The sequence below is a fragment of the Corythoichthys intestinalis genome, chromosome 14, assembly GCF_030265065.1.
Source record: "Corythoichthys intestinalis isolate RoL2023-P3 chromosome 14, ASM3026506v1, whole genome shotgun sequence".
Classification (NCBI taxonomy): domain Eukaryota; kingdom Metazoa; phylum Chordata; class Actinopteri; order Syngnathiformes; family Syngnathidae; genus Corythoichthys; species Corythoichthys intestinalis.
In genome coordinates, this window is record NC_080408.1 from 6747790 (window position 1) to 6768670 (window position 20881).

Genomic DNA, 20881 nt, shown 5'->3' on the forward strand with positions numbered 1-20881 from the left:
CCAAAATTCAATCTACTCATTTTACGCTGCCTTTTATCTTTCTATATAGGTAAAACGGCGCCATTACAGATTGAGCGCGACAATGCGTGAGTGGGTCGTGCAGCGCATGCATTCATTGCGTTAAATATTTTAACGTGGTACATCGGGATAAATTTGATAACCCTACCTTAAGCCTAAACTAAAGACTCTGGATGAGTGTAACATATTATGTCTGTAACGTTAAATACAATTAGAAAATGATTTAATTAAAAAAAAAAAAAAAAAATTTTAAAAAGGCATGAGCGATATTTTTTGGCCGATTCCGATTCTTTGAAAATGACGTGATTGGACATCTCTACTTAATTGTATTTTTTTTTGCTACTGTCGCATTTTCTCGGATATGTTAGATGATAAATAATCGATCCAAAAACAGAAAATTGGGCAAAAAATGTCTAAAGTGGTAAATATATGAAAAAGAAAATCTCAACCACTCCTTGATGTCTGCGATTTCTGCATCGCGACCCTTGTTATATTGCCATGTTTCACCCGTAAAATCCCCCCAAAATCCAGCTGTGGGCATTCACAACTGTGTCTTTACGCTCACTGATACATGCTACATGGAGTTTTTGGATCGAAACAAGGTAGGTACGCGACAATATCTTGTTAAAGTCATGGTGTCTGTAATTCTGCTCTCGCCTCCAAATAGGGTTTTCCTGTTTAAAAAACTTTAAAAAAAAAAAAAAAAAAAATGCCCTCCTGTTCAAAATTTTTCTTCCCCCAGAAAATGAAGATTTTAAGCTTTCCAATGATGTGTCACACATGCATATCGGACAATTTTGAAAGTTGGCCAAATTGGAGGTCTCTGAGCGGAACTTCAAGTCACCTAAGTGTTTTCCGCCATCTACGTTAGCATAGTAGCATTTAAGCTAGCGGACTTTTGTGAAGCAAATTAGGCTAATTTAATCTACTAAATTCACATCTTGATCAGACTAGATGGACGTTTGAACCCCAATCGTTTTGTGTCGATAGTTTTATTGTTAAAATGTGTGTCTTTTTGAATAGACGTGTACAACTTTACAAATTGTCAAAAGTGAAAGAATTTAAAAGCTTCAAAAAGCACAAAGGCTTTGTTTGCTGTCTGTCAGGCTGAACAACTTCACGTTTAGAGGGGACAGAACAAGTCATGTTAATAAAGTAAAAAACAAAAAAAAAAGATACTGTGAGGCACAATTAGGCAATGTTTGTGTGGCTAACAAAAAAAAAAAAAAAAAGACTGGAGACAAAATCACGTAGGTCGAGTACGTCGTAACCCAGGGACAATCGGTACTTCCAAACCACGGCTGTGTTTTGATGACATCATCACAAGGGGATTTCTATTCAATGGTACCAAAATAACATTTTTCGACACCGAATTTTCAGTGTATATCACCTTTTTCGGTAATTGCCAAACCCCAAACAGAGATATTATGTGGAAATCTTTCCACTACTTGCTCTACGAGTGTACCAGAGTAAAATTGTCTTAAGAAGACAAAGAGCATCCTAGTACATGGACTTTAAAATGGATATTGAATATCAACAAACGACTTTCTATATCCCAGAGAATGTTGCTCTGTGGCTACTTCAAGTGCATCTTTTTAGGAGTGCCCTGCTTCTTGTTCTGCCACAAATGACTGGCAATGGTGATGGCGTCCACGCTGGCTGACATGGTTTTGGCCGGGATCTGGCTGAACTGTTTCCGGTCCGAGTTGTACTTATAAATTCGTTCTATCATCTTGCCCGTGATGGTCTTGGGCCCGATGCCGACCAACCGGGTGATCTCCTCCGTTTCGGGGCAGTAGGCGTACACCGAGCGGAACTGGCAGCCGGCGTCACGGAACAACACCAGGAAGTTATTGGCTTCGGATTTCTCGATTTCCTGCAGAGGAATCAGAGGAAAAAATGTGCATGTTTGCTGCAAAATAACATTCGCGCAAGAATAAGTCCTAAACGTACATCGATGATCTTGTTTTTCTGCCCTTCGTTGACCTTTCCAGCGAGGCAGCAGTGGGCCAGGGCGTTCTGGATGATGTGCTTGTTGGATTTAGCACTGGGTTCCTTGTATAGTTTAGGTCCTGGATTGCATCAACACAGTGTCAAGTCGATAAAGGAGCCGAGTAAACTGAGCGAGCCGACAAAACAATACCTGTGTACTCAGTGTTGGACGGAGTGGAGGAAGTGGTGGAATCATTCTCCCAATCCTTCTCTCCGTTACGACTACCGGCGGAGGGACATGAGGAGAAACCCTCGGCAGAGTCTGGCCTGCGGGTAACAGATAGACAGTGAGCGGGACATACACAAGGTTACGCAAACCGGAGTAGGATGGGATGGAAATCGGCCGGTTAGCTCGCATCACAGAGTCCTACAAAGCTGCGCAGAGAGCGACAGGAAGGCACGTTCAACCAAGCGAAGCAAATCATGGCTTCTGTTAGAGCGCATTGAGGCAACATTTGGAAATGCGGCCAGCCAGCATAGAAAGAAAGACAAATATTTGGAAGAAAGACAAATATTTGACAGGAGACAATGGAAAGGAAAGCTGAATTGATATGAAAGACCCAGCTGTAGTGTTACCTTGACTTACTACGGAGGGATCAAATGGGACGGAATGAAATATATAAATACATCGCTAAATAAAAACCTGAATGAGTCCATCCATTATCTACCGCTTAAGGTCGCGGGGCTTTACCAGGGAAGCCCAAACTTCCGTCTCCCCAGTTACAGTACTTGCAAAAGTATTCGGCCCCCTTGAATCTTGCAACCTTTCGCCACATTTCAGGCTTCAAACATAAAGATATGAAATTTAATTTTTTTGTCAAAAATCAACAACAAGTGGGACACAATCGTGAAGTGGAACAACATTAATTGGATAATTTAAACTTTTTTAACAAATAAAAAATCTAAAAGTGGGGCGTGCAATATTATTCGGCCCCTTTACTTTCAGTGCAGCAAACTCACTCCAGAAGTTCAGTGAGGATCTCTGAATGATCCAATGTTGTCCTAAATGACCGATGATGATAAATAGAATCCACCTGTGTGTAATCAAGTCTCCGTATAAATGCACCTGCTCTGTGATAGTCTCAGGGTTCTGTTTAAAGTGCAGAGAGCATTATGAAAACCAAGGAACACACCGGGCAGGTCCGAGATACTGTTGTGGAGAAGTTTAAAGCCGGATTTGGATACAAAAAGATTTCCCAAACTTTAAACATCTCAAGGAGCACTGTGCAAGCCATCATATTGAAATGGAAGGAGAATCAGACCACTGCAAATCTACCAAGACCCGGCCGTCCTTCCAAACTTTCTTCTCAAACAAGGAGAAAACTGATCAGAGATGCAGCCAAGAGGCGTACACTGCACAAATATGGCCTTTATGGAAGAGTGGCAAGAAGAAAGCCATTTCTCAAAGATATCCATAAAAAGTCTCGTTTAAAGTTTGCCACAAGCCACCTGGGAGACACACCAAACATGTGGAAGAAGGTGCTCTGGTCAGATGAAACCAAAATTGAACTTTTTGGCCACAATGCAAAACGATATGTTTGGCGTAAAAGCAACACAGCTCATCACCCTGAACACACCATCCCCACTGTCAAACATGGTGGTGGTAGCATCATGGTTTGGGCCTGCTTTTCTTCAGCAGGGACAGGGAAGATGGTTAAAATTGACGGGAAGATGGATGCAGCCAAATACAGGAACATTCTGGAAGAAAACCTGTTGGTATCTGCACAAGACCTGAGACTGGGACGGAGAGTTATCTTCCAACAGGACAATGATCCAAAACATGAAGCCAAATCTACAATGGAATGGTTCAAAAATAAACGTATCCAGGTGTTAGAATGGCCAAGTCAAAGTCCAGACCTGAATCCAATCGAGAATCTGTGGAAAGAGCTGAAGACTGCTGTTCACAAACACTCTCCATCCAACCTCACTGAGCTCGAGCTGTTTTGCAAGGAAGAATGGGCAAGAATGTCAGTCTCTCGATGTGCAAAACTGATAGAAACATACCCCAAGCGACTTGCAGCTGTAATTGGAGCAAAAGGTGGCGCTACAAAGTATTAACGCAAGGGGGCCGAATAATATTGCGAGCCCCACTTTTCAGTTTTTTATTTGTTAAAAAAGTTTAAATTATCCAATAAATTTTGTTCCACTTCACGATTGTGTCCCACTTGTTGTTGATTCTTGACAAAAAATTTAAATTTTATATCTTTATGTTTGAAGCCCGAAATGTGGCGAAAGGTTGTAAGGTTCAAGGGGGCCGAATACTTTTGCAAGGCACTGTACTTCAACCAACTCCTCTGGCGGGATCCTAACGCATTCCCAGGCCAGCTGAGAAACATAGTCTCTCCAGTGTGTCCTGGGTCGTCCCCGGGGCCTCTCGCCGGTGGGATACGTCCAGAACACCTCTCCAGAAAGGCGTCCAGGAGGCATCCAAACTACATGCCCAAGCCACCTCAGCTGGCTCCTCTCAATGCAGATGAGTAGCAGCTTGACCCCAAGTCCCTCCCAGAGACTCTAAGGGAGAGCCCGGACACCCTGCGGAGGAAACTCATTTCGGTCGCTTATATCCAGAATCTTGTTCTTTCAGTCACGACCCACAGCTCATGACCATGGGTAAGGGTAGGAACGTAGATCGACTGGTAAATCGAGAGCTTCGCCTTTTGGCTCAGCTCCTTCTTCACTACAACGAACCGGTGTAGAGTCCAAATCACTGCAGACACTTCAGCGATCCGCCTGTCCATCTCCCTCTCACTCCTGCCTTCACTCGTGAACAAGACCCCAAGGTACTTGAACTCCTCAACTTGGGGCAAGATCTCATCCCCGACCTGGAGAGGGCACGCCACCATTTTCCAACTGAGGACCATGGTCTCGAATTTGGAGGTGCTGATGTTCATCCCCACCGCTTCACGAATGGCTGTGAACTGGTCCAGTGAGAGTTCGAGATCGCGGCTTGATGAAGCCAACAGCGCCACATCATCTGCAAAAAGCAGAGATGCAATGCTGATGCCTCCAAACCAGATCCCTTAACCAACGTTTCGGCTGTGCCTTGAAATTCTGTCCATAAAAGTTATGAACAGAATCGGTGACAAAGGGCAACCTCACTGGGAACGAATTCGACTTACTGCTGGGAACGTGGACCGAACTCTGACACCGGTCGCACAGGGACTGAACAGACCTTACCAAGGGGCTCGTTACCCTGTACTCCCGAACCATCCCCCACACGACTCCCTGATGGACACGATCAAACGGCTTCTCCAGATCTACAAAACACATGAAGACTGGCTGAGCGAACTTCCATGCACCCTCAAGGACCCTGCCAAGGGTCTAGAGCTGGTCCACTGTTCAACGACCGGGATGAAAACCATACTGCTCCTTCTAAATCCGATATTCGACTTTCCAATGGACCCTCCTGTCCAACACCCCTGAGTAGACTTTACCAGGTAGGCTGAGAAGTGTCATCCATCTATAATTGGAACACACCCTCTGATCCTCTCGCTTAAAAAGGTGGACCACAACCCCGGTCTGCCAATCCAGAGGCACTGTCCCCGATGTCCATGTAATGTCGTAGAGGCGTGTCAGCCACGACAGCTCCACAACATCCAATGCTCATGACAGTGTTATGTCATAATTATGAGTCTTATGACGCCAATGTCAAATAAAGCGTAACCAAAAATTTGAATTAAAAACTTGCTTACAAATTACACTCTGAAGTCAAGGTAGCACTTTCATTTGCTATCATCCACTTTTGTATTCCAACTGGGAGGATGGCGGCGAAAAAAATGACATGATGGATCCATCTTGCCAGCTTGTGTGGACAAACTAGAACAGTGTTTTTCAACTTTTTTTGAGCCATGGCACACTTTTCTCATGAAAATCTCAAGGTACGACACCAGCAAATTTTTTTAAAATTAGTTTCTGTATACTATATTAACATTATAAAGTAGTGTATTGAACAAGGATCAAACAAAAACAAAGCATTTACAGTCATGTGAAAAAATTAGGAGAGCCCATGAAGTTCTTTATTAAGAAATGTCAAAATTATCGCGTTAACGGGCGGTAATTAATTTTTTAAAATTAATCACGTTAAAATATTTGACGCAATTAACGCACATGCCCCGCTCAAACAGACTAAAATGACAGTACAGTGTAATGTACGTTTGTTACTTGTTTTTTGGTGTTTGGCTCCCTCTGCTGGCGCTTGGGTCCAACTGATTTTATGGGTTAGTACCATGAGTGAGCATGGTGTAATTATTGACATCAACAATGGAGAGCTACTAGTTTATTTTTTGATTGAAAATTTTGCAAATTTTAATAAAACGAAAACATTAAGAGGAGTTATAATATAAAATTTCTATAACTTGTACTAACATTTATCTTTTAAGAACTACAAGTCTATCCATGGATCGCTTTAAGAGAATGTTAATAATATTAATGCCATCTAGTTGATTTATTGTTATAATAAACAAATACAGTACTTATGTACCGAATGTTGAATGTATATATCCGTCTTGTGTCTTATCTTTCCATTCCAACAATAATTTACAGAAAAATATGGCAGATTTTAATAGATGGTTTGAATTGTGATTAATTAATTTTTAAATTGTAATTAACTTGATTAAAAAATTTAATCGTTTGACAGCCCTAGTATCAATGTCTGATCTTGTAATTCTTTATCTCTGGAAAAGAAAGTGATTTAATTGCAGGTAAACAACAAAAGTTAACATTGTTTTACTCATTAAACCAAATATATGAACAAAAATGCATATTCTAACTGAGGAAAAACTTAGGACACCACCTAATAGCTAATATTACCCGTCTTTGGCTGAAATAACTACAGTGAGACACTTTTTGTCGCCATCTATAAGTCTTTGACATCGGTCCGAAGAAAGTTTGCCCCACTCCTCAACGCAGAATACTTTCAGCTGTCAGATGTTTGAGGGGTTTTTGCATGTACAGCCTGACAGCATCTCAATGGGATTAAGATCTGGGCTTTGACTCTGCCATTCCAGGACTCTCAGTTTCTTCCTTTTCAACCAGTCCTTGGTGGATTTACTGCTATGTTTTGGGTCAATGTCATGTTGCAGGGTCCAGTTTTTTCACAGATGATCTCACATGTTCCTCAAGCACCCTTTGATACACGATTGAATTCATGGTGAATTCTGCGATGGTGAGCTGGCCAGGTCCTGCCGTAGCAAAGCATCCCCAAACCATGACACTTCCACCTCCATGCTTCACAGTTGGTATGAGGTTCTTTTCCTGGAATGCTGTATTGGGTTTACGCCACACATGTCCTCTGTTCTGGTGTCTAAATAATTCAATTTTAGATTCATCTGTCCAAAGAACATTATTCCAGAAGTCCTGGTCTTTGTCTACATTCACTCTGGCAAACTTCAGTCTGGCCTTCATGTTCTTCTTAGAGAGCAAAGGTTCCTCCTTGCACACCTCCCATGAAGGTTAAAGTTGTGAGGTTTCTTTCTGATCGTAGAGGCATGCACTTTCACATCAACAGTAGCAAGTGCCTGCTGTAGGTCCTGTGATGACATTTTAGGGTTTTAGGAGAGTTCTTTTAGCATCTTGCGGTCTGCTCTTGGCTTGAACTTTCTTAGACGGCCAGATCCGGGCATGTTGGTAGTTGTTTTGAACGTCCTCCACTTGTAGACTATTTTCCGGACATTGGAATGGCTGATTTTATTTCCTTTTGAGTGCTTTTGAAATCCCTTACCAGACTCATAGGCGTCTACAATCTCCTTTCTGAAGGCGTCAGACTCTCCTTTAATCTCACCATGGTGTTTTCTTTTACTTCAACAGTCAGTCACTGTTGAACGTATTCTTCAGACCAATGTCAAAGACTGGTAAATGGCTACAAAAAGCATCTCACTGAAGTTATTTCAGCCAAAGGAGGTAACACTAGCTATTAGCTCAGGGGTGGCCAACCCTGGTCCTCGAGAGCTGCAATCCAGCTTGTTTTCCATGTCTCCCTCCTTCAACACACATGAATCAAATTATCAGGATTGTTATCAGGCAACTGCAGAGCTTGCTGATGAGCTGATCATTTGATTAAGCAGGAAACAAGCTGAATTGCGGCTCTTGAGGACCAGGGTTGGCCACCCCTGCATTAGGTGATAGGGTGTCCTAACTTTTTCCTCAGTTAGAATATACATTTTTGTTGATATATTTGGTTTAATGAGTAAAAGAATGTTATTTTTTGTTGTTTTCCTGCAATTAAATCACTTTCTTTTCCAGAGATAATGAAAAACAAGATCAGACATCGATATGTGAACATTTGTCAATAAAGAACTGAATATTTAATGGGGTGTTCTAAATTTTTTCACATGACTGCATAATCATTTTTACTCAGTGTGACACCTGGGCTTCTGTATTCAAGTTGGTATCTGTGCACAGTAGTGTGCTGCGGCACAGTGGTTGAAAAACACTGAACTAGAAGAACTACTGACCTTCCCTTTCTTTCTTTAGGAGAGTTTAGAAAGAATGGGATGTGAGAATGTGCTACTTTATTGCCTCTGAGGGAAGCATGCAATAAGAGGGAAGGGAGACAAGGACAAAACAAAGATGTGTAAAAAGGTTAGAAGCAAGTCATTAGTATATCAACACTGCAACATTTAGTAAAGTTCTTCTCAAACAGTGGGGCAAAAAGCGATTCTGGGGGTGGGGTAGGTCACATGAGACCTCGAGGAACATACTTTTTTCCCATACTAGAATAAAGTGTAATCACACATCCACTCAGTGGCGCTCTTATTTTCACAGTGTGCGCAGTATTTTCGAACCGAACAAGAGGGGGCAGCAAAGAGCAGCAGATATGAAGAGCTAAGATGAGGAAATATGACAAATCGTATGTCGCGTTTAGCTTCACTTTTACTCCAGTGGGAAATAAGACCAATATGTTTACTGCGTCTAAAAATGTTGGCAGCGGAAAGTCAAATCAATTAAGAAGTCACTTAAAGACTTTCGACCCCCAATACAATGTCCAAATCATATTAAAAATCGTGAGGTACTCAGAGGTTTCCACCCCTAGAAGAAAAAAATATTAATTTGACTGTCAGCTTTCCTGATATAAACAAAATGCTAACTCACAATAAAATTCTTCACAGAAAGAGGAGAGAAAAGTCTTTACCTGTAGTTCTTCTTGTTATCTGGATGGTTGCTCTCATTATCAGTCAGATTGAGAGAGGCCAAAGAGACGCTTGACACAGAGTAGCCTCGAGGACGCACTCCTGCCCCGTCACAGTAACATCGTGCACGTTAACCAAGATTCTTTTTGTGCTTAGTGTGCGCATAACGCCTACCTGCTCCTCTCACGGGGGTCACAGAGGACTCCATGACATCCCTGTGTATGGACTTGGGGCGAGGCTTCTTCTTGAGACTTCCGCATCGGGGCTTCACGACCTGATCCATGTCCTCCATGAGCTTCAGCTGCTTCCTCCTCAAATACTCATTCTTGATGAATTCTCGTCTTTCTTTCTCCTCATCCTTCTTCTGCTGCTCTTCCTCTGCTTTCAGCCTAGAAAACAGGAACGCTCATTGAAAACTTGAAACATGTAAGACTGCAAAAACTAATCAATTAATAAATGAGTTGCCAACTTATCTGGTAATGGATTTTTGCCGGGAGGTATGAGCAGTCCCATTTGGGTCTTTGTGTGTAATGTGAGGCTTCACATGTGCGTGCCAGTGATTAATGCTCGAGAGAGAGAGTTCACTGCTAGTCTGCTTTACTCAGGTTGGGTTGCTGAATCAATAACTACAAAGTATTGTGAGTGAGAGTGAGGTAAATGAAGCCAATAGTATTGTTTGTATTATTTGTTGATGAGACGTTACTAGTTAGCACGGAGAGCTAAGCTAGTTAGCGATTATACTAATAAAGTGTATATAACATGACAAATTAAATCTTAAATAGCATTATTTTCAAAATTAAAATCAAACATTGAGATGATTCAATGATATAAAATAATTTGGCAAAGAGCAGATGAATACAAAACTAAAGGTAGTGTTGGTCCTGTTGAATCATGAGGACATGACGCCATTTTTGGTCGGTATTGGCAACAAAATAAACCACACATATTCCAAAAATGGATGATGGACTGTCGTCCTCGGCTCTACAATCCAGTAGCAATTTAATTGAGTTTTGTATTCAGTTTAATTTAGCTATTTTCAGCTTGCCATGTTGATAATTGCGATGTTTGTTTACTGCTTTTCGTCTTACTGCGAAGAAAGAGGAAATGACGATCGGCCCGCCATTAAATTTACGTCATGAGCCATCGTGCTGAGACCTGGGAATTTAACGCCTGCTTTCACACATACCGCTTTCCGGGAAAATCCTGGACATTACACTAAGACGCGAATCGGTAAATGTCCGCATCATCTCCTTGTCAGTCGACCCAGGAAATTGCTTTCACACATAAGGGCTGTAAGTCCCGGGATTTTAAGGGTGTTTAAGTATGTGTGAAAGGGCTTAGGTGAAGTATTTAGCATTGATCCCAATGGAGGAGGAAGCATTTTTCAGCGATTCTGGTTTAAGTGTAGGGTTTTCGGACGATATTGTCGATCCAGAGGAAGTATGTGATGTACAGCCATATATGTTTAAGTCGTATTTGGAGAAGGAGGAAGATACAGAATGAGAAAAAGGCGACAGACACCACCAAAACGAAGCTGACGACTAGAGGACACGTGTTTTATTCTTTGTATCTAAGTATTTTTTCCCCGATTGCTAAATAAATAAGATGGTCATGACAAATAACAGTCTTGTGCTAAATGGAATATGAAATATTAAAAATGTATTTAATCAGTACGACAGGGCTAAATTACTGCATAATGTTCAAAAATGCCGACTTCTTAAACCTCCCGAATGGTATTTTATACCACAGGAGTTAGTCCGGCTCTTGTCATTTCAGTACCGTGGCCTCGGTGACGGAAGAAAGAGCCTAAAAAAAGAGGAGGTGTTAGAGCTAGGCGACAGGCTAACCCGAACTGAGCGGCTCTTCCAAGTCTCTTCCTCGCCATTCAAACACGAAAAATCACACAAAACTACCGCGACTCTTGTCACACACGGCGGCGGGAGGGATTGCCTTCACCGATCGGCCAGCCTCTGGCAGCGAGCAAGTTTCAGCGGACTATGATGGCTCGTCATTCCCCTGCTGCAGCCCTGGCAAGCAGTCGTGCTAGACCCAGGGCAATCTTAGCGAGGGTCCAGCGTGTGTGTACCGTTAAATCCGGAGTACTTAGTATCATATATTTTTTTGGTATAAAATTTTTTTTCCCACAAGACGTCAGAAACTGTTATCCACCTAGTCCAGGGGTCCCCAAACTTTTTCCTGTGAGGGCCACATAACCCTTCCCTTCTCTGATGAGGGGCCGGGGTCAGTTTGTAACAGAAAAAGTGTGACGATTGCAAGAGTGCCTAATTGTAAAAATGTATTGTTTGTCAGAAAGCCACAATCAAATAACCCTTTCTGGATTCTTCACAGAACCAAAGTAAATTAAATGATAATAATATAATATAATATAATATAATATAATATAATATAATATAATATAATATAATATAATATAATATAATATAATTAGGGCTGTCAAACGATTAAAATTTTTAATCGAGTTAATCACAGCTTAAAAATTAATTAATCGTAATTAATCGCAATTCAAACATCTCTAAAATATGCCTTATTTTTCTGTAAATTGTTGGAATGGAAAGATAAGACGGATATATAGATACAACATACTGTACATAAGTACTGTAGTTGTTTATTATAACAATATATCAACAAGATGGCATTAACATTAACATTCTGTTAAAGCGATCCATGGATAGAAAGAAAGACTTGTAGTTCTTAAAAGATAAATGTTAGTACAAGTAATAGAAATTTTATATTTAAACCCCTCTTAATGTTTTCGTTTTAATAAAATTTGCAAAATTATCAATCAAAAAAATAAACCAGTAGCTTGTCATTATTGATGTCAATAATTACACAATGCTCACGGTGCATAAAATCAGTCGCACCCAAGCACCAACAGAGGGAGACAAAAAACACAACTCTGCTGTCATTTTAATCTGTTTGAGCGGTGCATGTGCGTTAATTGCGTCAAATATTTTAACGCGATTAATGAAAAAAATTAACTACTGCCCGTTAATGCGATAACTGACAGCCCTAAATATGATATGATATGATATAATATAATATAATATAATAATAACACTATTAATTAAATAGATAATAACCAAATAACCCTCTCTGGGTTCTTCACAGAAAAAAAGCCAGGAAACAAATAACACTATTGAAATAAAAAAAATGTATTTATTTTTTTTGTTCAGGGGGCCGGACCAAATGTGGCTGCGGGCCGTGTCTGGCCCGCGGGCCACAGTATGGGGACCCCTGACCTAGTCCAATCCATTCATCCAATCCATGTGCAATTATCATCAATGATCTTATTGATCAAATTATTGTTATTGAGTATACGTTAGGAAAACCATCAATTTGAAGTAGTTTAAGAATGCAAGAAGCAGACCTTGCAGCTTCCTTTTTCTGCTCCTGATCCAGCTCTTGCTGTTGTTTCTTCTCCTGCGCCTCCTTCTCCCGCCTTAGCCTTTTCTGCAGGAGAGCTGCTTTCTTCGCCGCCATGTCTTCTTCACCCTTTGCGTCATCCTAATGTTTTACGAATAAGGAATGGGATAATTATTATTTTGAAATTCAGTGATTAAGCGCAACCAAGGTATAACGGTTGAACACTTCCAGTTCCGTGATGGTGTTGTTTTGAGTTCAATCAACAAGCAATTGGACACAAAACATTTCCTGTTGAGTTTTGGTCATTTCCTTTACCTCTTGGGGCATTTACAGGTCACTTCCTGTTGATTTTGGGATACAGAAAAGGAAATGACTCAAGAATGTTCCCAAAGGAACAGGAAGTGACTCAAAATCAACAGGAAGTAACCTGTAAATTCCCTAAAATGAACAGAATGTGACCAGTAAATACTCCGAAAATCAGAAAGACTGGCTGCAAATGCTCGGTTTTTTGGAATAATCCCTCCCACTTCAAATGGATTGGACGTTTATACCCGTCAGTGGCAGCCAATGCCAAGCAATGAGTTCATTTTGGGGGCATTTATGGGTCACTTCCTGTTTATTTTGGGTTACTGACAGTCAGCTGGGATGAATCAAAAAAACAAAAAACAAAACAAAAAAAAAACAGATGGAAAACCACAGTGAGAGGCAGACAAATGAAAAAAAAGTATATTACACAACTAACAACAAAGGGATATACAAACTGGCAAGCCGCCTAGGATCGGTTTAAAGACAATGCTAACGAGCTGGAATTGGATGCGGGTACGACGTTGGAAACTTATTGCAAACACATCTCTCAAACAATCTGACCAGCAGCAGAATGTGACAAAATCCTGCCTCGTCTTACTAGCTTCGCTTGCTAGCTAGCACAGCTATTCTCCCAGTCCAACAGCTATTCTCCCAGTCCAGACCAACCGCGTCATCAACCCCAGCTTGCATTGGGCGCGCAAAACATTGCGCTCTCCATAGGTCAAAACATGTATGTACGAAATTTGATAGATTTTTAAATCAATGGCAATAAAGTGACTCGAATTCAACAGGAAGTAGCCTGTAAATGCCCACTAAAGACTGGCTGTGAAAGCTCTGGTTTCAGTGCCATTGATGGCATACGTTAATGTAATATTACTTCATAGGCTTCTTATATGCTTATCACCATCCGTGATCAGGCTCACCTTGAAAAAGAATCCACAGCACATCTTTTGGTCCTCTCCAGTTTCTCCACCTGCTTCCTGAGCTTCAGACTCTGGAGGCCAGCTTCCAGACAGCGTCACCTCCACCAGTTCTCTCTTATCCTGAGGTTGTTTGCTACCTTCGGTTTCCGACCTCGGTTGACGCAGGACTTCAGAAGTTCTCGGCTGTTCCTCCCTTAGGAGCGATTCTTCCTGCTCTGCTGATTCTTCTTCCGTTTCTTTGGCCGCAGTAGGCTGAAGAGTGCCCGCGCTCTTCTTCTCCGTGATCTCGTTTTCGTCCTTTGTGTTTTCTTCTCTTTGCTTAGTCTCCGAGCTTTTGCTATCCGCAGATCCCTCGTCGGCACTCAGGTACGCAAACGAGCTAGTGTGCGTTTGGCTCGACGTGAACCGCCTCAGTCTCGGTAAGCTATCCACCGAGGTGGGAGTGTTGAGCATTCGGTTTATGGGCGTGATTTTCAGGTCGGTCGGTCGCGGAGTTCGCGGAGTTCTGGCGTGGAAGGAAGCCGGCCGTCGCTTGAGGCCGGTGGAGGGACGACTGATGGGATTGGCGGAGCCAGACGAGGACAAAATAGGGGACAAGGAGCCGACCGATCCTCTAGTTGATCCTCGACCTGTGACGCTGCTGCTACGTAACTCACGGAGCTGCCTGGGGAGGGAAATCAAGTTTATTTAGTTCTGCATCCACTGTGACCCATGTACCGAACCGTGACGTGTGTGTACCTTCCCCCCCGACTATCGGCAAACTACCTGTGAGGTGATGGTGCAGGGGGAGAAATAACCCAGGCCTTTTGCTGCTGTTCTTTCATGGACATGATCCTCTCCTGCTGCTGAGCCAGCCGCTGCATTTCTGTCTGCAGGAAGCCCAGCGACGTGTTCAGACGCTCGATGGAGCGCGTGTACTCGGCGAGGTCAGTTTCCCCAGGCGTCAGGCCTACATCACATACAGAATTGGAATGGGGGGTGTTGAGATTGCCTTTCCTTAATATTACCCAACAAAAAGATGCATAACTATATTGCTGCCACCCAAAAAAAAAGGCCAGGATCACGTTTTTACATGATAGCAAGGCCGGCCCAGCCTATACACAGACTATGCAGCTGCTTAGGGCGCCTGACCACAAGGGGGCCCCCAATCTGGCAACCTCATTTTATACGTTGTTAATAGAGCATCGTGAATAACGTGGCGCGCATTGCCATTTATCCATGCAAAACATTCATTTTCTTGTCATTACATGTCATTTTGGGTGAGAAGTTTGAAGTATGAAGTCCAACAAAACATGATTAATATACAAAATATGGATGTATGGGTTGTATTCCATGAATGGGTTTCACAGTACACTGTGACGAAATGGTTGGCATAAAATTATGGGCCCCTTGGCATTATTTTGCTAAGGGCCCCCTGAACCCATACATCTAAAAGTTGGTCATTTTTCACCTAAATCAAGGAAAAAATTCTTTCAAATAATGTTTTGAACAATATTCTTGAATTAAGAACATTTCTGACAAACACGTTTTTCTTTTAACATTAAATATACAACCTTTTTGCTTAAAATAAGTCTGTTAAGCTTATTTTCAGCTATCTGTTTTTCTTACTTGAGAAATCTCAGTGAGTAAAATCGACTTGAAGTACTGTAGCAGTGGCAAAATTAGTGGAGTGTTCCCCCACCTCCACAACATTGACGTCTTTTTACATTACTTACAGTGGCTGCTGCTGCTGGCGCAAAAAAAAAAAAAAACCTTTTAATATCCCTCATCTTAGAAGGGGCGGGGGAGGCGGCATGTTGTATTTCTGTTGGGCTGTGAATGCGTGTGTGTGGGGGTGGGGGTGGCGGGTTCAAGTCATCAGCCAATCAAACGTGCGTTTGAGGGAAAAAAATGGACTGGCACACACGGTAGGATCAATTCTATCCTTGCAACATATACGTATGCAGTGCAACAAAATATGATTAATATACAAAATATGGATGTATGGGTTGGATTCCATGTATGGGTTTCACAGTACACTGTGACGAAATAGTTGGCCAAAATTATGGGCCCCTTGGCATTATTTTGCTTAGGGCCCCCAAATGGCCTGGGCCGGCCCTGCATGATAGTTATCACGTATTCACATGATACTAACATGTAAAACATGTTCGCCAGTAGTCCAGTACCAAGTTTTTATATGATAGTTATCACATTTTTTAATGATAATTATCATGGTTTTACACGATGGTATTACGTTTTACATGATAGTTATCACGTTCTTACGTGATAAATATCACATTTTTACTAGGGCTGTCAAAATTGTCGTGTTAACGGGTGGCAAATAATTTTTAAAATTGATCACGTTAAAATATTTGACGCAATTAACGCACATGCCCCGCTCAAACAGATTAAAATGACAGCACATTGCAATGCCAACTTGTTACTTGTGTTTTTTGGAGTTTTGTCGCCCTCTGTTGGCGCTTGGGTGCGACTGATTTTATGGGCTTCAGCACCCATGAGCATTGTGTAATTATTGACATCAACAATGGCGGGCTACTAGTTTATTTTTTTGACTGAAAATTTTACAAATTTTATTAAAACGAAAACATTAAGAGGGGTTTTAATATCAAATTTCTATAACTTGTACTAACATTTATCTTTTAAGAACTACAAGTCTTTCTATCCATGGATCACTTTAACAGAATGTTAATAATGTTAATGCCATCTTGTTGATTTATTGTTATAATAAACAAATACAGTACTTATGTACCGTATGTTGAATGTATATATCCGTCATGTGTCTTATCTTTCTATTCCAACAATAATTGACAGAAAAAATGGCATATTTTGTAGATGGTTTGAATTGCGATTAATTACGATTAATTAATTTTTAAGCTGTAATTAACTTGATTAAAATTTTAATCGTTTGACAGCCCTAGTTTTTACATGATAATCATCACATTTTTCCATGATAGTATCACAATTTTAAATGATTAGTGTCACGTTTTTACATAATAACATCACATTTTACATGATGGTATCACATTTTAGATAATAATTATATTTAATCATGATAGTGTCACAATTTTAAGTGATACATATCAAATTTTTACATGAGAGTATCACATTTTTACATGATATTTATCACATTTTTACATCATAGTATCACATTTTTACATTATACTAGTATTTATCACATTTAGACATATTTATCACATTTGTACATGATAATTATCTTTATACATGATAGTATCACAATTTTAAGTGAACACCATGTTTTTACATGATAATTATGACATTTTTACATGACAGTATCACACGTTTTTATATGATAATGATCACATTTTTACATGATATTCATCATGTCTTTGCATGACTGTATCACGGTTTCACATTTCAATCACATTTCTCCCATTTTTAAATGATAGTTGAGATTTCCTTTCCTTAATATTACCCCAAAAAAAGATGCAGAACCGTATTGCTGCCACCCAAAAAAAAGGCCAGGATCACGTTTTTACATGATAGTTATCACGTATTCACATGATACTAACATGTAAAACATGTTCGCCAGTTGTCCAGTACCACGTTTTTATACGATAGTTATCACATTTTTAGATGATAGTTATCATGGTTTTACACGATGGTATTATGTGTTACATGATAGTTATGTTATAGTTACATGATAGAGATTGTATCAGGTTCTTTCATGATAAATATCACGTTTTTACATGATAATTATGAAATTTTTACATGACAGTATCACGTTTTTATACGATAATGATCACATTTTTACATGATATTCATCATGTCTTTGCATGACTGTATCACGGTTTCACATTTCAATCACATTTCTCCCATTTTTAAATGATAGTTATCAACTTTTTACATGATAAATATCACATTTTCACAGGATAATAACCACATTTTTACATGCTAGTATAACAATTTTAAATGATTTTTTTTTTTTTTTTTTTTACATGATAGCATCACATTTTTACTAGGGCTGTCAAAATTATTGCGTTAACGGGCGGTAATTAATTTTTTAAATGAATCTCGTTAAAATATGTGACGCAATTAACGCACATGCGCCGCTCAAACAGATTAAAATGACAGCAGTGTAATGTCCGCTTGTTACTTGTTTTTTGGTGTTTGGCGCCCTCTGCTGGCACTTGGGCCCAAATGATTTTATGCGTTCAGCACAATGAGTGAGCATGGTGTAATTATTAACATCAACAGTGGCGAGCTACTAGTTTATTTTTTGATTGAAAATTTTACAAATTTAATCAAACGAAAACATTAAGAGGGGTTTTAATATAAAATTTCTATACCTTGTACTAACATTTATCTTTTAAGATCTACAAGTCTTTCTATCCATGGATCGCTTTAACAGAATGTTAATAATGTTAATGCCATCTTGTTGCTTTATTGTTATAATAAACAAATACAGCACTTATGTACTGTATGTTGAATGTATATATCCATCTTGTGTCTTATCTTTCCATTCCAACAATAATTTACAGAAAAATATGGCATATTTTAGAGATGGTTTGAATTGCGATTAATTACGATTAATTAATTTTTAAGCTGTAATTAACTCGATTATAAATTTTAATCGTTTGACAGCCCTAGTTTTTACATGATAATAATCACATTTTTACATGATAGTATCACAATTTTAAATGATTAGTGTCACGTTTTTACATAATAACATCACATTTTACATGATGGTATCACATTTTAGATAATGATTATATTTAATCATGATAGTGTCACAATTTTAAGTGATAAATATCAAATTTTTACATGAGAGTATCACATTTTTACATGATATTTATCACATTTTTACATCATAGTATCACATTTTTACATTATACTAGTTTTGACATATTTATCACATTTCTACATGATAATAATCTTTATACATGATAGTATCACAATTTTAAGTGATAAATACCATGTTTTTACATGATAATTATGACATTTTTACCTGACAGTATCACGTTTTTACATGATAATGATCACATTTTTACATGATATTCATCATGTCTTTGCATGACTGTATCACTTTCACATTTCAATCACATTTCTCCCAATTTTAAAAGACAGTTATCAACTTTTTACATGATAAATTTTCACAGGATAATAATCACATTTTTACATGCTAGTATAACAATTTTAAATGATAAACGTCCTTTTTTTTACATGATAGCATCACATTTTTACATGATTATTATCATGTTTGTAAATAATTATCATGTGTTAACATGATAATCATATTTATACATGCGAGTATCACAATTTTAAATGGTAAATATTAGAGGTGGGAGTCTTTGGGCACCTAAAGATTCGATTACGATTCAGAGGCCCCGATTCGATTATTGATGTAGCCCCCCCCCCCCCCCCCCCCTCTTAATGATTTGAACATTAGTTCCAAAATTGTTCAAAAATCCTCTCAGCCTAAACCAAACGACTATTTAAGTATTAATTTAACAGTAAATAACAGTAATTTTGATGAGTATTTTAAGTTTTACTTGAGTATATGCAGATACACTGGGACTGAAGCTAATAAAGTGCTGGACTCCAAAATAGAATTACCACAATATGTTAGAATTGGACATAAATGTTAATTTGCCATTCTTTTTTAGGGAGAAACCAAGTCAAATTAGTGCGAATGCTTGGTCGCTTACCCCCGCCATCTTCACAGGGCGATTTAGGAGCAGCGCCATCAGGCTTGCATCGTTCCGCTCTCTCCATGGTCCCGTGGCTGTTTAGCATCTTAGCAGGAGGCGTTACACTTGAATTGGGACTGAGCGGACTAGTGACTCCTTTTCTTCGGACAACGTTCAGAAAGGCCGTTCTGCCCATCTTCTGACGATGCCGCGTGAACGCTTCCTCCACCTGGAAAGGAGATGACGTGAGTTTTTCTTGTGATCATTTCGATATTTTGTTCTGGTTTTACCTTCTTCTTTTGGGCTTCGATGGCTCTGCGTTTCTCTTCCAGCTTCATTCGAAGTTGGATCATCTCGGAGGCGATCAGGTGGGAAGGGTCTCGGGGAGGAGGAGTGATGGGGGAGGGAGATGTGATTGGCAAAGGAGGTGTACCGATCTAAAAAAGCAACAAACAAAATTACATTCAATTTATGACTTTTTAATAGTGTTTTATTCAACTTCCAGGTAAGTAGTTGTAAAAATAATTCCAAATCATGCATAATTGTTAGAAAGTAGGTTCTTTAAAAAAGTAGTCCTTTGACGCCATCTTGTGGCAGCTATTAGCAAAGGGTGTCAATTACATGCAGACATCATGATTCTATCATGATTCACATACAGTGCTGGCCAAAAGTATTGGCACCGCTGCAATTCTGTCAGATAATGCTCAATTTTTTCCCAGAAAATGATTGCAATTACAAATGCTTTGGTAGTATTATTGTCATTTATTTTGCTTGCAATGAAAAAACACAAAAGAGAATGGAAAAATAAATTAAATCATTATCATTTTAACAGGGCTGTCAAAATTATCGCGTTAACGGGCGGTAATTAATTTTTTAAAATTAATCACGTTAAAATATTTGACGCAATTGACGCACATGTCCCGCTCAAACCGATTAAAAATGACAGTACAGTTTAATGTTCGCTTGTTACTTGTCTTTTGGTGTTTGGCGCCCTCTGCTGGCGCTTGGGTCCAACTGATTTTATGTGTTACACCATGAGTGAGCATGGTGTAATTATTGACATCAACAATGGCGAGCTTCTAGTTTATTTTTTGATTGAAAATTTTACAAATTTTGATAAAACGAAAACATTAAGAGGGGTTTTAATAAAAAATTTCTATAACTTGTACCAACATTTATCTTTTAAGAACTACAAGTCTTTCTATCCATGGATCGCTTTAAGAGAATGTTAATAATGTTAATGCCATCTTGTTGATTTATTGTTATAATAAACAAATACAGTACTTATGTACCGTATGTTGAATGTATCCGTCTTGTGTCTTATCTTTCCATTCCAACAATAATTTACAGAAAAATAGGGCATATTTTATAGATAGTTTGAATTGCGATTAATTACTATTAATTAATTTTTAAGCTGTAATTAACTCGATAAAAAATTTTAATCGTTTGACAGCCCTACATTTTAAACAAAACTCCAAAAATG

The 20881-nt window shown here is 39.4% G+C and overlaps 1 protein-coding gene across 5 annotated transcripts in view; it reads right to left on the reverse strand.

The window, feature by feature from the left end:
- Positions 1–1451: 1451 nt before the first annotated feature.
- The window catches only part of camsap2b (calmodulin regulated spectrin-associated protein family, member 2b), a 94073-nt gene continuing 74643 nt past the window's right edge, over positions 1452–20881 (reverse strand). For 3 of the 5 annotated variants that reach the window (XM_057857020.1, XM_057857019.1, XM_057857022.1), the window contains 11 exons: positions 19689–19835; positions 19417–19627; positions 14516–14699; positions 13751–14414; positions 12526–12662; positions 9312–9526; positions 9140–9239; positions 8463–8528; positions 2162–2277; positions 1972–2090; positions 1452–1894 (listed from right to left, as the gene is read on the reverse strand). In XM_057857020.1, the coding sequence (XP_057713003.1) occupies positions 1595–1894; positions 1972–2090; positions 2162–2277; positions 8463–8528; positions 9140–9239; positions 9312–9526; positions 12526–12662; positions 13751–14414; positions 14516–14699; positions 19417–19627; positions 19689–19835 (2259 nt within the window). In that variant the 3' untranslated portion in view covers positions 1452–1594. The remainder of the gene's footprint in view (positions 1895–1971; positions 2091–2161; positions 2278–8462; positions 8529–9139; positions 9240–9311; positions 9527–12525; positions 12663–13750; positions 14415–14515; positions 14700–19416; positions 19628–19688; positions 19836–20881) is intronic. The other 2 variants (XM_057857023.1, XM_057857021.1) reach the window with 1 other exon arrangement.